A 15,553-nucleotide genomic window follows, 5' to 3' on the forward strand; every position below is an offset into this window, starting at 1 on the left:
AATGTGTGATTACACAAGTCAGAAGAATGACAATGGATGCTGTATTTCACCTGCAAGTCGGCACACGGTGATGCTTCTCTGAGGCTTAGTGCAGCATAGATAAAGTGAGGTCCAAAAATCTGAGACCACACTGAAAATCTGGGATTCAAAATCTAATATAAACTTGCAAATAAACAAAGTTTTAGAATTTTGAATGAATAAGATATATTTCCAGCTTTATGGAAAACGTCTCAGGTTACTTATGTAACCATGGTTCCCTGAGTAGGGAACGAGACACTGCGTCCTCTAGGGGTCGCTATGGGGAACGCCTTGTCATGACCCGTGTCTGAAGCATACATTGAAAAAACACCAACTCGTTGGCCGGCGACAGCCATGACGTCACTACCGGTGCGACTATAGTATAAATAGGCGCCGGGAGCACACATCATTCACTTCTTCGTCTGAAGCTTGCGTCCGCAGCATGGCAAGAAACCTAGAGGACCCCTAGAGGACGCAGTTCGAAGTTCCCATGAAAGGGAATCGTGCCTATACATACAAATAACTGGACTGTCCGGCTAAAATTACGATAATTATTCCTTTTCACACAAATTGTAAATACAGGGGCAGGTTCCTACAGCAGTTCCTACTTGACCTCAAAACATGACCTCAAAACACTTTTACCATAGTGCATGATTTGTAAATTAAGACATTTTGACATTTGCATGACATGACAAGCTCCGTATGGCTTTTTGGGTGTAGTAAACGTGCTCGGTAGCTCACCTGGAAGAGCACAGAACTTGCGATGTGGAGAACTTGTGTACGAGTCCTTTGAAACACAAGGACTCAATTCTGTTCATTTAAATTCTGCTTTTCATTAAAATTGTTGTCATGATCATAATAAGAAAATAAAAATATAAAATTGTATTAGATTAAATGCAAAATAAAAGCACTGGTAGTCTTAGACATCTGGGTCCAACTTTATATCAGAATATTTATTTTATAATTCACATGGTGATATTAAGTCATTTAACAAGCAATAATAAGTATGGCTATTATGTCCCATTAAACTAAAAATAAACTTTAAAATGAGGCTGCAAGCAGCAATTAATAGAATCCAGCTGGCATAAAAAGACATAATAAAGAAGATGAAATAGAAAGGGTGACCCAAATGGTGCACTTTATGCGGGCTTGCAGTTATCTGACCTTCACATGTCTGTGTCTGTGAAATTTGTTTAGGGTGACCTTTTTGTCATTTAATGATTCAAATGGTCCTTATGTGTACAGCCCTTGTGGCTGCTATGCACCCTCAATGGCATTTTGTGAAGATGGAGTTACACTGACAGTCTTCCATTTTGATTTCTTGATCCATCAACGCCAATCTGTTTAAATTGTGTAAACACATGAAAGCCATTTCCAAAGATGACATGTCAAAATTTGATAAATTGGATGAGCAGTTCTCAAGGAGTATTTAGCCTCTGGTTTTGCCTGAAATGTCAAATACTGAAAAACATATATCTTAATTGTGGAACTTGGTGGTCCTTGAGGCAGATTTGTTTCCTATAAGGAGAGTGACTCTCATGTGAAATATTAAGTCTTGAGCTCAAACAGTGTAGTGGGGCTGATGTTATGAATATTGCAATTTTTTCCACTAGTTGCTAGGCAACCATACATCCCATCCATCCTAAAATTACAGAGAATGCAATTAGTGACAGACCCCGCATGCATGCAACGTTTGGTGAGTTTTCACCATAGGGACAAAAAGTTAGTTAATAACAAGCTTGCCCCCTCATCCTTGCTTATTTATCTCCAGCTATTAGTTTAATTAGTCTGTTTCTTCCAAGAATGTTTGAATGACCAAATACAATTTTGCTTGTTTTTGCTTGTTGTCTATAAACAACTCCAAGATTATAGTAAACTGTCTAAACAGTTCTAATGGAATAAAACATAGATATGTAGTGAATTTTAGTTTTGAACAGCACAGCGCAGCTGGTTAGATTTTAGTCTTCAATCATTACTCATTCTAAAGAACAAAATAGCGAGTATACAGTTTGTGGGCAAACCCTGCATAATATGATAGGGTGTATTAATTTACATATTTGTCATTGGCCTTTATTTATAGATATTGTTCAGTGATTTGTAATCCTTTTTGTTTGATGAATTTTTGTTGTGCTCATGTTCAGAAATGGCATTAAATGTGCTTTAGAATGTGTGTATAAGACATATAAGATAAAAGTAAGCCCTTGGAGTAGCCATTGTGATCACTATTCCCCTGTGCACTCTTATTCACTGCTTTCCATTTGTCTCTCTCTCTTCCTCTCTTCTCTCTCTCTCTCTCATTCACAGGGATGAGATGAAGTCACTCCAGGCAGCTCTGCAGAAACAACTAGATGATGCAGCTGAACGTGCAGAGAAACAGCAGGCCACCGTGAGACCCTTTACACTGATGTGTTAAACTGTATAAATATAGTCCACTCAAACTACTACCCACATAAACTTGGCCGTTGGTGACTGTCTCAAAATACTAATGATAATGGCCTAAAGCATTTTGCCACTCACGTGTTTACTCACAAAATCATTGGTTTTATTTGTCCATGGGTGATTCTTCAGTTACACTCTCAAAAGTAAAGGTTCAACAGGGGGTTTTCACAGTGGTGCCACAGAATAACCATTTTAGCTTCCCCAAAGAACTTTTCAGCAAGCTGTTCTTAAAAGGAGCTTTTTGAAAATCTAAATAATCTTTTTCCACTGTAAAGAATATTTTGTGTAATGGAAAGTTTCCATGAATGTTAAAGAGTTTTCCTGCGACCATCAATGCCATTAAATAACCATTATTTTTAAGAGTGTATGGGGCACTTTTGACTGCTTGAAGTCTTCAAAGAAAAGGAAACTTCTATACCCTATTTTAAAACATTAAAATTTTTACATAAAAGTTGTTAAAATATTTTTTTAAACTGTGATTTTCTTAAAACTTGTACAAGTACTAAGTGTAAATGTATTATAAAGAAGAAACTAAAAGGTCTGGGTTCTTGACAAGACCAATATATAGGAATACTGGCAAATTAATATTTCAACACCCTTAAAATGGGGGGGGGATTAAATAGAAACAAAGCAACAAAAAAAGTGTTGCCCTTTAAAACTAGAATGACTAATGAGAACACATAAAAAATAAAAAAAGATTTTTCGGTAGCACTTTATTTTACAGTACGTGTACTTCCCTGGTACATACATGGCAAATATCTTGTACCTACAGGCAAATGAGTGGTAACACAAGGTACTTACCTGAAGTGTATGTACATGGTAACAAAAAGAAACACGCCTGTACTTTACTTTTACTTTACTTTACTTTTAGTCATTTAGCAGACGCTTTTATCCAAAGCGACTTACAAATAAGAAAAAGTAATTAAAACTAAAAGCTAAAACTCTATAAATACTATATATATATACACACATTTAAGAAAATAAAAGAAATTAAATAAAAATGACAAATGCATACAAACAACATTTCAAAACTAAACATTTAAATGAAAACAAACAAACAAAAAACGTTTTTACTTAACATGTACTTAACAGTCGTACATGCATGGTAATTATTTTGTACATACAGACAAGTGTGGGTACTTACAGGTAGTGCCCGTACATGGTAACTAATTAGATACTTTACTGTACTTACTAATGTATATACATGGTAAATATGTAGCATTTACGGAAAAGTGGGTACAAACAGGCACATCCTTACAGTATCCATATATGGTAACTAATAAGACACATTACTGTACATACTAATGGTATGTACATGGTAAATGTGTAGCACCTACGGAAAAATGTGGTATTATGTGGTAACAAACAAGACACATACTGTACGTTTTTTCGTAATTTTTCCATAGGTGCTACACATTTACCATGTACATATCATTAGAATGTACAGTTATGTGTCTTATTAGTTACCATGTACGGATACTGTAATGACGTGCCTGATTGTACCCACTTGTCTGTAAGTACTACATATTTACCATGTATATACATTAGTAAGTACAGTAAAGTATCTAATTAGTTACCATGTAAGGGCACTACCTGCAAGTACCCACACTTGTCTGTATGTACAAAATAATTACCATGCATGTACAACTGTTAAGTACAGCCGTGTTTCTTATTTGTTACCATGTACATACACTTCAGGTAAGTACCTTGTGTTACCACTCAATTGCCTGTAGGTACAAGATATTTGCAATGTATGTATCAGGGAAGTACACGTACTGTAAAATAAAGTGCTACCGATTTTTCTTTGAAATCATACCATAGGTCAGTAAGTTTTTATTTATTTATTTTTGTTTATTGCTGCATTAAAGCATGTTTGGACTAAATGTTTTGACTTCTCCATTTTGAATGTTTCATTCATTCTGCTGTGTCACCACAGCACCCTCTTTATGTACCCCTGTCTAAAGTAATTACCAGGAAAACACTGGAATCCCCATTAAAGTCAGTGCTATGACATGGAGCGGCCAGAGAGAGACTCTTCTATTTTAGGCATATACCTTTAGGTCAGGAAGTGTTATGTTACAGTAATTATGGGAAACTGTAGGAAGCACCTTGCTAACTCTGGAGGAGATACACATTTATCTGCATGCAACTTTTCTTGTTTCATCTCTGTGTGTGGCTGCGTGCAGTACTGCGGGGGATAGAGGCACATGGGCTCGTGTTCGGAATGAGAATGAATCACTGAGAATGAGCATTTCACAAGCTCTGGCCATTCTACGAACAGTTCACCACCAATTGACAATTACAGATAGCAAAGCTGATTCACAACCCCATATATATTCACAAGCTGCAAGAATGTGGCCGTTCAGTCCGGGAAATGTTAACATTTTACGCTGCTGTTGAAACGGCCCAGTGATCTGTGACCTTTTGTTTGCCTGTAAGTGTCTTTTTATGACAAAATTTATATTATCTAATTATTATGTTAGCATTCTCCTGAGACCAAACTGTTTTGGTAAGATGAACAAAGTCCATATCAGCTTTTTAAAACTGCATGTTCAAAACTCATGCTCTAGAGAGAGTTTTATCATCTTAAAGAAAAAGTTCTTCTTAAAAACGAAAAATCTTTCATAATTTATTCATTCATTTTTCATGTTCATGAGGCTTCATGTCATTGACTTTCTTCTGCAAAACAAGAAAGAAGATATTTTGAAAAATGTCTTAGTGTTTTTTGGTCCATACAATGATTGGTCCAGTGCTGTTTTTGGACTTCCATTATGTGGACAAAAACATTGAAACATTCTTCAATTTATCTTATAAATAGCTCCTTCAAGGAATAATTAACAAAAAAATGAAAACATAATCAGAAATGTCTCGGGTTACTCGCGTAACCCATGTTCTCTGAATAGGGAACGAGATGCTGCATAGCTGTGACGCAATGATGGCGCGGGCGCCACCTCAATGTCACTACGTAACCCACTCTAATATTAGCGACCACGAAATCTGTACTGACTTTCTTCTGCAAAACACGAAAGAAGATATTTTGAAAAATGTCTTAGTGTTTTTTGGTCCATACAATGATTGGTCCAGTGCTGTTTTTGGACCCCCCTGACTTCCATTATGTGGACAAAAACATTGAAACATTCTTCAATTTATCTTATAAATAGCTCCTTCAAGGAATAATTAACAAAAAAATGAAAACATAATCAGAAATGTCTCGGGTTACTCGCGTAACCCATGTTCTCTGAATAGGGAACGAGATGCTGCATAGCTGTGACGCAATGATGGCGCGGGCGCCACCTCAATGTCACTACGTAACCCACTCTAATATTAGCGACCACGCCATCTGCGCCTCAGATTTCCTGCCGAAGAAGTCCTGTCTGCAGCACGAGGAGCTTGGCAGCAAACGTAACATCTCATTCCCTATTCAGAGAACATGGGTTACGCGAGTAACCCGAGACATTCTCTTTCATATGTTCACTCAACGCTGCGTAGCACCTGCCAAGCTAAGCACTGTCATATCTGGCCCAATGCAAAATAGACCAGGCTAACCTCAACGGCTGGTTCAAACAGAGAGAATCTGGGAACCAGGAGCTGCATCTAAATCCAAGCTATAAAACCTGATAAAAGTGTGAGGAGAGGACCATCCTGCCGCCACACAGATATCCTCCAGGAGAACTCCTCTGAAAAGAGCTTGAGAGGAAGCAACACTCCTGGTAGAATGAGCTCGAATACTTAGTGGTGAAGAGAGACCTCGCACCTCATACGCAAGTGAGATAGCATCGCTTACCCAATGAGAAATCCTATGTTTTGATGCGGCGAGCCCTCTGCGGCCAGCACCAAAACACACCAACAATTGGGATGACTTGCGCCATTGGCTAGAGCAGTCCACATAGAGCTTCAAAGCTCGAACAGGGCAGAGCAGGTGAAGCCTCTCGTCCTCAACAGAAGCAAAAAGTGGAGGACAGAAGGAGTGAAGCATGACCACCTTAGAGCGAAATGATGTGGACAAGACCTTGGGGACATAACCGGGTCTGGGCTGTAGGAATAACTTAACAAGGCCCGGAGCAAACTAAATGCATGACTTGCTAACAGAGAGAGGCTGCAAATCCCCTATGCGTTTGATAGAAGCCAACGCCAACAGGAGCGTCACCTTATGGGTCAGAATCTGTTCAGGAGGTGACTCCAAAGGCTCAAATGGCAACTCCAATAAGACCTCCAGGACAATAGACAAGTTCCAGAAAGGAACACTGACAGGGCGTGCCGGTCTCAAACACCTAACCCCACGCATAAATGCATGAGCTGAACACCATGACTCAAAAGTGTCACAGTGTTCCTGTGGCTCAGTGGTAGAGCATTGCGTTAGCGGTGCAAAAGGTCATGGGTTCAATTCCCAGGGAACACACATACTGATAAAAATGTGTAGCCTGAATGCAGTGTAAGTCGCTTTGGATAAAAGTGTCTGCTAAATGCATAAACTATTATTATTAAATTATTAATTATTAATTAAAAACCTTCCACTTGAAAGAATAAAGCATTATCAATGGTTTCCTGAATGACCACAGGAAGACCAGAGGTCACAGCTGATCGCCCTTGATCGGCCACACCCATAGCCTCCAAATCTCGGGCCGAGGATGCCAGATCCTGCCCTGGAGTTGAGACAGCAGGTCTTTCTGACTGGAATCTCCCATGGGGTGTGCTCTACCTCCACCCTGCCGAAAAGATCCCAGATCTGAGCCACCGTCTGGTGGCTCACCATCCATTCCCCCGACCTGAGTTTCTGCCTCAATAGGAAGTCCGCTGTAAGGTTCAGAGCCCTGGGGACGTGAACCGCTCTCAGCGAAAGAAACCTGTCCTGAGCCCAAAGAAGGAGGCAGCGCGCATGCCTTTCCATTGCTTCATAGCTACACAGCGTTGAGTGAACCTATGAAAGAGAACATAAAATAAGATATTTTTGTCAATACAGTGGAAGTCAAGGGTAACTAAAATTGTTTGCTTACCAACATTCTTCAAAATACCTTTTTTTGTATTCCACAGAAGAAAGAAAGTCATACAGGTTTGGAAAGGCATGAGACTGAGTAAATTACGACAGAATTTTCATTTTTGGGTGAACTGTCATTTAAGATTCATTTAGAAACTCGAATGAAATTAATCGTGAACCTGAATCTGATATAAAGCCTTTGAATTATTTGACAAATCAAAACATGTTTAGTCAAGACATTCCCTTACTTTATACTCAGATTGCATATAGTTCGCAAACAAAGCTGCGTGAAAACGGGAAATGAGGAACAAGATATTGTTCTATTGTAATCCCAAAAACCAAGATTTAAAAAAATATCTATGCATTGACTGCAGTATATCAATACGTGAGCTTGTGGACTGAATTAAATTAAAGTGCTAATCGGAATGAATACACCCACAGGTACGCTGCTGCTGTATTGTCTGGAACCGTGTACAGCTGCTCGACCTCAGTATTTAGATGTGTTGTTATTTTTCCACAGTGTCTGCCATGGCTGAAGGCAGGAGAGAGAGAATGAGAGTTGAGGTAGTTTGACATTCAGGGCTGAGCTGGGTGAATAAGGAGCAATAGTGGAACGTTCTATTTGATTGGAGTTGCGGTTCACCCTCAGGGCTGTAAACACTTCTGATTCTTTTTTGGTTGTTTGTACCACGCTCTGGATTGTTTTGGGAAACCTTCCCTTTCACATTTGTATTCCATATAGGCTTGTGTTGAAATATTTTTATATGGTTCTCTTAGGGCTGTGCAAAAAAATCGCCTGCGATTTTGAACGCGATTTTGTGTAGCTTGTCAGTGATCTACATCTCTGTGTAGTAAATGCCGCTCCATCTGAAAGCACGTGCTGGAGATTTACTACTAATCACCAGAAGCGGCTTAACTGACGAGATTCGCATGAAAATCACATTCGATTATTTGCCCAGCCCTAGGTTCTCTTTTCATTTGAGTTCAGTTCACCAAGGGTAAACATGATTGAGGTTTTCATGAATTTACATTGCAGTTATACACAGCAAATGTACAGTGAGATCTGATCTAACCTTGTTAGTCAATTTCATTCTTTCTTTATTATTTCAGTCTGTAAATCCTCAAATCAAGCCTGCAAACAAATAACAAATAAAATGTATATACAGCTCAGAATAATTTAATAAACTAAATCACAAACATAACTGTGCATTTATATTTTTGTACATACTGTACATTACTGTGCAAAGGTTTGGGGTCAGTACGTTTTTATTTATTTATTTTTATTTATTTAAGTAAATAATACTTTTATTCAGCAAGGATACATTAAATTGATTCTTTCATTCTTTTGAACTTGTCAAATCAAAGAATCCTAAAAAAGAAAAGTATCACCATTTCCACACAAATATTAAATGGCATAACTGTTTTCAGCATTGATAATAATAAGAAATTAGCATATTAGAATGACTTCTGAAGGATGCTGTGAGCAGCAAGATGGGTAGAATATATTAAAACAGAAAAAGTTTGAAAACCCTTTTTTTAATTTGTAATAATATTTCACAAATATTACTGTTTTTGCTGTATTTTTGTAGACTTCAAAAACATTAACATTTTGCCAACCCCAAATTTTTGAATGGTAGTGTATATTTAACAGCAAACATAATTCTTCCTTAAATCAGATCATCATGCACAATTTATGATGCTTTTTCTGTACAAAATGCTGCTGGGGATTTAATATGCAAATTTCCCCTCCCCCTCCCTTCCATGCAGATAAAGTTCTTAAAGATGGAGATGGAAAAGAAGAGCAAAATCATCAAAGACCTTCAGCAAGAGGTACTGTTTTGTTTTTTTGTTTTTTTAGGAAGTATTATTAATGTTTTAATTCTGGATATGCAATAATTCCTCAGAACATCAAAGAAATATACTTTCTTAATTTTTAATAGTAGCATTTACAGAATATGTGAGATTAAATGTGAAATAAAATAAAACAATGTTAAATGCTTTCATTCATCAAAGAAGAGAACAATCACCAGCCACAGCAGTTTCTTTTTGCCAACGGCTGGTCATAAATTAATGTAAAAAAATATAAAAATGGCATGATATTTTTTCTCAGTAGAGATTTATGTTCTACCGTGTTAACTACTGTGATATGCAGTGTTATGCAAGGTAACATCTACAGTGGAATGACTTTTAATTGAACATAAAATGGAAACTGTCCCTTAGTTCAACTGAAGTCGTAAATGATGACGGCATAATAACTATTTAATTTGTCAGGTTATATCACTTACCGTGGCTGAGTGAATTTTGCTTATATCTCAATTTAGCTTCATAGTTTCACTAAATAGGTAATGAAAATAAAATTCAAGATTTAAAATTATAGTTCACCCAAAAATGGAAATTTGGTAATCATTTACTCACCCTCATGTTGATCTAAACTAGAGTTGGGTACCGAACTCTGTACTTTTAAGGTACCGGCCGAATTGCGTCGTTACTACCGAGTACCGATTCACGTTAAATCAATCTGTGCCAAAAAAAGAAAGAAAAAGTTTGTAGGGCCCTATTGTTCAAAATGTTGAAATTGAGACTTTTGGACTTATTTTTTCCCTGAAATAAATGTTTTTGTAATTACACAGAGAAGTAAAGTACCGAAAAAAAGTACCATTGGGTACCGGCACAGAAATTCAGGTATCGATACCGGTACCGTACCGGTTCAAATGTGAACGGTACCCAACCCTAATCTAAACCTATATGACAACTCTGGACGCCACTGGCTTTCATTGTAAGGACTAAAAACTACTTTTTTCAAAGTACCTTCTTTTATGTTCCACAGAATAAAGAATGTCATACAGGTTTGGAACAGCATGAGGCTGAATAAATGATGACAGAAGTCTGATTTTTAGGTGAACCGTCCCTTTAAGGCTATACTGTTTAAATCTGAATTTTTTCATGGCTGTTGTTTGAAGTGTCTTGACTGCACTGTGCCCTATCTGCTTGGGTGGATCCTTGTGTCATTGCAGTCTTTAGCAGGGCAGCCACATGCCACTTTTAATGACAGCTGCCATTTTTCTTACAGACTTGGGCACTCATTCTTCTTCAGAGACGGGTAGAAATGCAAGTGTGTGGATTTGACACTCAGCCAATTCCACCTCATTGAATCGTATTGCAATGCTATTCTGCTTCATTACCTCAAACACTCTTTCACTTGCTCTCAGAACGTCCCTACCTTCCTTTCTCTGTTCTTATTCTTTCTCTCACAGTCACTTTAATGTAACACCTCTGTGGACCACCAGCTATTATATATTCCCAAGTCAATTTGTTGGTGAGGGCCACTGACTCGTTACACAGCAGGTGTTGTAATTACAATACAAGTAGAAAAGAGCCTGTTGAACTTTCAGTGTTAATTTAATGACGGAAGCAACGAACATATGGTATGAAAAGCAAGTGTTCTGCTGAGATAATGGCTTTGCCATTTTTAGTTGTTTTGAAATTTTCTGTCAAACGTCACTTGGTGGAAGTAAGTGAAAATCCTGAACGTTTTTGCTCTCCACATGAATGAATTATGTAATTTAGTGCAATTCAATGAAAACTGCACTTAGTTAGACAAATGCAATTAACTATTGGGATTTTGCGATCACATGAATTGATGCAAATTCAACCAGACCCCATTTTATTTGTGGTAGTGTGTAATTTGCTCCTATTTTCTCTGTTTTCTCTGCTCCTATTTTTTCTGACAAAAAATACAAATTTGAGGGGGGAAAGTGCAATGTTAGCTAATCAACACTCTGAAGGGTGTCTCATTCTGTCTCGCATGTGTGCATAGACGTCACTGCCACTAATTTTTTAAACAGTATGGGGGGAAATAAACTTTACAGCACAGCAGCAAAATTCATGTTAGCGGTTAAGACTGTTGAGACAAATAAATCTTCAGCATCCAATATTGTCTCTTTGTGTCCTCTCCAGTTACTTATGTTCATTTGGAATGACCTTATAAAAAGTGTCCCATTCCTGCAGTGCCCATCAAAATGCTATGCTATGCTATGCTATCAAAATGCTATGCTTGAAATGTGCCCTTGATCTTCACATAAATATCACAGAAATACTAAGACCTTTCTCATTTACTGACTTCATTAGATAGTAACATTAACGTAAGAGTAACAGTAAGTTTGTATATGTGTGTACAATACTATTCTAAAGTTTGGGTTCTGTAAGATTGGTCTGTAAGATTTTTGAAATAAGTCACTTATGCTCAACTGTATGTATGACATGCATAGAAAAATATTGCATATATGTAAATTTTGTCTCTCAAGAAAATTATTACCAGAAGTCTCAGAACCTAATTGTCCATTTGTGTTAATGATTGAAAAGGTTTTGTTAACATGATCACTCTGTGGACACATTCTAGTTTTGTTTATGCTAAATACAAATATGCTATTGCATCATTGTTGTCTTAACATTTGAATGCGTACTGCATATTCAGTTATTATGCACTAAAATAATTACAGGTAATTGTACTTCTATTGTCACTAACACTATTTGCATGATTGTTGCTGGGTTTTCACTGCAAACCAACACCAAAAACATCACAAGTAGCATCGCAATTTTAGAGAAAAGCCTCTGGAAATTAAGTCATTTTTGGGCCCCCAATTATCAGCAAAAAGTCCTGTGAAATCCTGGTGGGTCTGAAGCTGGGTGACATTGCCACTATAAGCGTGTAGGCTACATTTGCATCTGAGAGCAACACATAGACAAAGGAAGTGAGAAATTGAGGCAGAGAGAGAGAGATAATGAGAGAAAAAATAAAAGCAAAAGAACACGAACAGAGAGAAAGAAAAAAGAGGAGGTGGAGAAAAGCACTAGATTAAACTCAGCACCACCATCATCTCTGTATTGATTCTTAATCTACCATCATCTATTTCCATAAAGACATCCACTGCAGGTTATTACAGAAATGAGGCATATACTCCTGGGTCACCTTGAGCTTCAATAAGCTTGTGAGGGAACTGTCAAAATGAGCTCATTGGAAACATTTGAAGCATTGCTTTTGTCTGCAGGGACAGGGGTACCATTAAATTGAGTGTATTTACCTAGATAAAACAAGACGTCGGGGCTTGTTTCATGCTTGATGTTACAAAGCCGTCGGTACAGTATATCTCTATTTATTGCCTTTTCCTGTCTTGCAGAATAAAAGCCTGAAGAACAAACTTCTGTCCGGAAACAAGCTCTGCGACATACATGCAGAGGAGGTATGTTATGCGGACTGTTGAAAATACTGCAGCATTTCTATTCAAACCAAAAATAATATTGCTCCTCGCAGAAGCGTTATGCATATTCACACATATTCACATGCCACCCTCAGATTTTTGAGCTTGATTTTGAATGCAAGCTCTATAAATATATAATTATATTATTTTAGTTTTTATTTATTACAAAATTATGTTTAATGATTATTGACAAAAGGTTTTCTCTCACACTTTGGTGAAGAAATTGCTAGTAAATTTTACAATTAATTATGAAGAAACAGCAAGTAAAGTAACATACTGAATTAAACAAACTTTTGAAGTAGAAAGACTACAACGGTTTTTATTGCAAATCATACCCGAATAATCGTTCGAAATATAACAAAGTAAATAAAGTATTCTCTTATGCTTGCCAAGGCTGCATTTATTTGATCAATACAGTAAAAACAGTAATATTATGAAATATTATTACAGTTTAAAATAACTGTTTTCTTTTTTTTATATATTTTAAAAAGCAATTTATTCCTGATGGCAAAGTTGAATTTTCAGCAGTCATTACTCCAGTCTTCAGTGTCATATGATCTTTCATAATATGCTGATTTGGTGCGCAAGAAGCATTATTATCAATGATGAAAATATTATATTTTTTTAGATTCTTTGATGAATAGGACATTCGAAAGAACAGCAAAAGTCGTTTGTAACATTATAATTATCTATACTTAAATAGAACTCACTTTTGAAACAGTTTATTGCATTCTTGCAGAATCAAATGTATTAATTTATTTTTTTTAAAAAGACCCGGAACAATATATATTTAAACACACATTTTCTAGGTTGATGCTAGATTCAAGTGCAAGCAACTTGATATTATAAACTCAATATTCTACTCATTCCAAGCTAGAAAACTGGGAAGGTAGACAAATAAATGCAAGTGTATTTGCAACGTGACTTTGCTTCTCTAAGGGGGAGAGAGTAATGAAGTCTCATTAGTTTTGTGGAGGTGCTGTACACTTCAGTTACTAAGAGATTACTGAAGACACTGAGGCTATAGAGTAAAGGGGTGTATGTGTGTGTGTGTGTGTGTGTGTGTGTGTAAATGTTTACAACTGTGGCAGCAATCCACAGGCAGCAAGCCAAGACAATACCATACCATGGTGTGAGTGTTATTGTGCAAGCGTGTATGCCTGGGTGTTGATGTGTTAATGTGTTTGCGTCATCGAGTGGTCCCTGCAGTCCACTGAAGGGAAGAGTTTTATATTTTCTTGTTCAGTGAAGGTCTCTCCTTTGAATTGGATCTTTGCCCAGCAAGCGTTCACAAAGGAACACTTCGGCATGGCCACAAAAAGCCTGCTACACAATCTAAATCCAATTTTACTATTTGAATAAGCTAACATACATTCTCTCTTATCTTCATTTTGCAGTCCAAAAAAATCCAAGCCCAACTGAAAGAGCTGAGGTATGGCAAAAAGGATTTAATTTTTAAGGTAAGAACCAAACAAAGAGCATGTGTCATTACTGTACCCTTGCATGGTGCGCAGGGGCCTTAGCGATGATTTTACCCAAGCGGTTTAACCACAGTCACTGGTTTAACCGCCAGACACTGCTGGCCAAATGGGTGCCAGAATTGTATTGTTGTGCCCCCTCCCCCAAATATTATGGAAGTAAAAAAAACAAAAAACTACTATAGGGGTCAAAATAGAACTTTAATAAAATATAAAAGTAAATAAATAAATTGTATTATTTACAAATTACAACTGCTGCTCTAGACAGTTACCTATGGCTATGATTTTATTAATACAGTTGTCTAATTGATTTTATAAGCATTCAGAAATCACGCAAAAGAAAATTAAGCAGTTTTACAACGATAAAACCATGGTTAATTTTTGTAAGGGTTGTGATGTCCACATGTTTTTGTTTTAGAAATTATAGAGGCTGTGTCATCTATCACAAAAAGGTGGCCAAAAATTAAAGATTAAGTGGATATTTGAATGTTTGATCAATATTAAACAAGGACTTAATCGTCCTGTAAGTGTAAGCAATTACCAGGCCTTTGGCTCCCTTTGCAGGCATTTGTAATAATATGTAATGCACATAAATTGTTTATTTTGTATTAGCCTACATTATTTTAACAGTGTTATTCAATGAAACCATATAATTATTAATTAACCAATCATTATTGCCTCTTATTTTTTATATAATGCATTTTAAGTCATTTTAAAGGCTGTTGTTGGCTTAGGTCTTTTTTATAACTACAGAAAATATTATTAATACTTCTTTGGTTACCATGGCTACAAGAACCATGATTTTTGGTTTTATTAGTAGTAAAACCATGGCTAATTTTCGTAAGGGAACATGGAAACTCAGAGAGAATATATATGCATTGGTGGCGGGGGCGGACTTACCAATTAGGCAAAGGTAGGCGACCGCCTTGGGCCCCCAAAAGCCAAGGGCCCCCTAAAATGCTTTTCATATAGGATATGCGCATTAAGCGCTGACACGCGAACGGTTGCTGTTTACGGTGTTTATTACCACGACAACCGTCCGAGTCAGTGGCGCCTGCAGGTGTACGGCTGTACGCACTGTGAGTACCATGAGCGCTCAGACTGACCTCAGATTTGCCCCGCAAACATTTCAGCAGTTATTAGGCCTGTGCCTCCCGTATTTCTGTCGACTGAACCAGTCATGACATTAATTATGAATTTATCAGTCTTTTGCATGCCAAAATCAATTTCTGCATAGAAATATTACGCCAAATAGAAGCAGAAAATCGTGCTATATGCACTTTCATGAGATCGGCTTAGCCTACAACAATTAATTTGTTGACTATTTCACAAATGGGAATACAACGAATTCATGACAATGTTTACATTCAAGCTACCCGTAAAAT

At 37.1% G+C, this 15,553-nt stretch overlaps 1 protein-coding gene across 2 annotated transcripts in view; it reads left to right on the forward strand.

Annotated features, from left to right (window-relative positions):
* Positions 1 to 15,553, forward strand: part of LOC107657684 (leucine zipper protein 2-like) — a 144,598-nt gene that overhangs the window by 97,178 nt on the left and 31,867 nt on the right. For both annotated transcript variants that reach the window (XM_016445882.1, XM_016445872.1), the window contains exons 4-7: positions 2,323 to 2,404; positions 9,200 to 9,262; positions 12,610 to 12,672; positions 14,088 to 14,150. In XM_016445882.1, coding sequence (XP_016301368.1) covers positions 2,323 to 2,404; positions 9,200 to 9,262; positions 12,610 to 12,672; positions 14,088 to 14,150 — 271 coding nt within the window. The remainder of the gene's footprint in view (positions 1 to 2,322; positions 2,405 to 9,199; positions 9,263 to 12,609; positions 12,673 to 14,087; positions 14,151 to 15,553) is intronic.

Source organism: Sinocyclocheilus anshuiensis, unplaced genomic scaffold (assembly GCF_001515605.1).
Source record: "Sinocyclocheilus anshuiensis isolate Anshui unplaced genomic scaffold, SAMN03320099.WGS_v1.1 scaffold2901, whole genome shotgun sequence".
In the NCBI taxonomy this organism is placed as follows: domain Eukaryota; kingdom Metazoa; phylum Chordata; class Actinopteri; order Cypriniformes; family Cyprinidae; genus Sinocyclocheilus; species Sinocyclocheilus anshuiensis.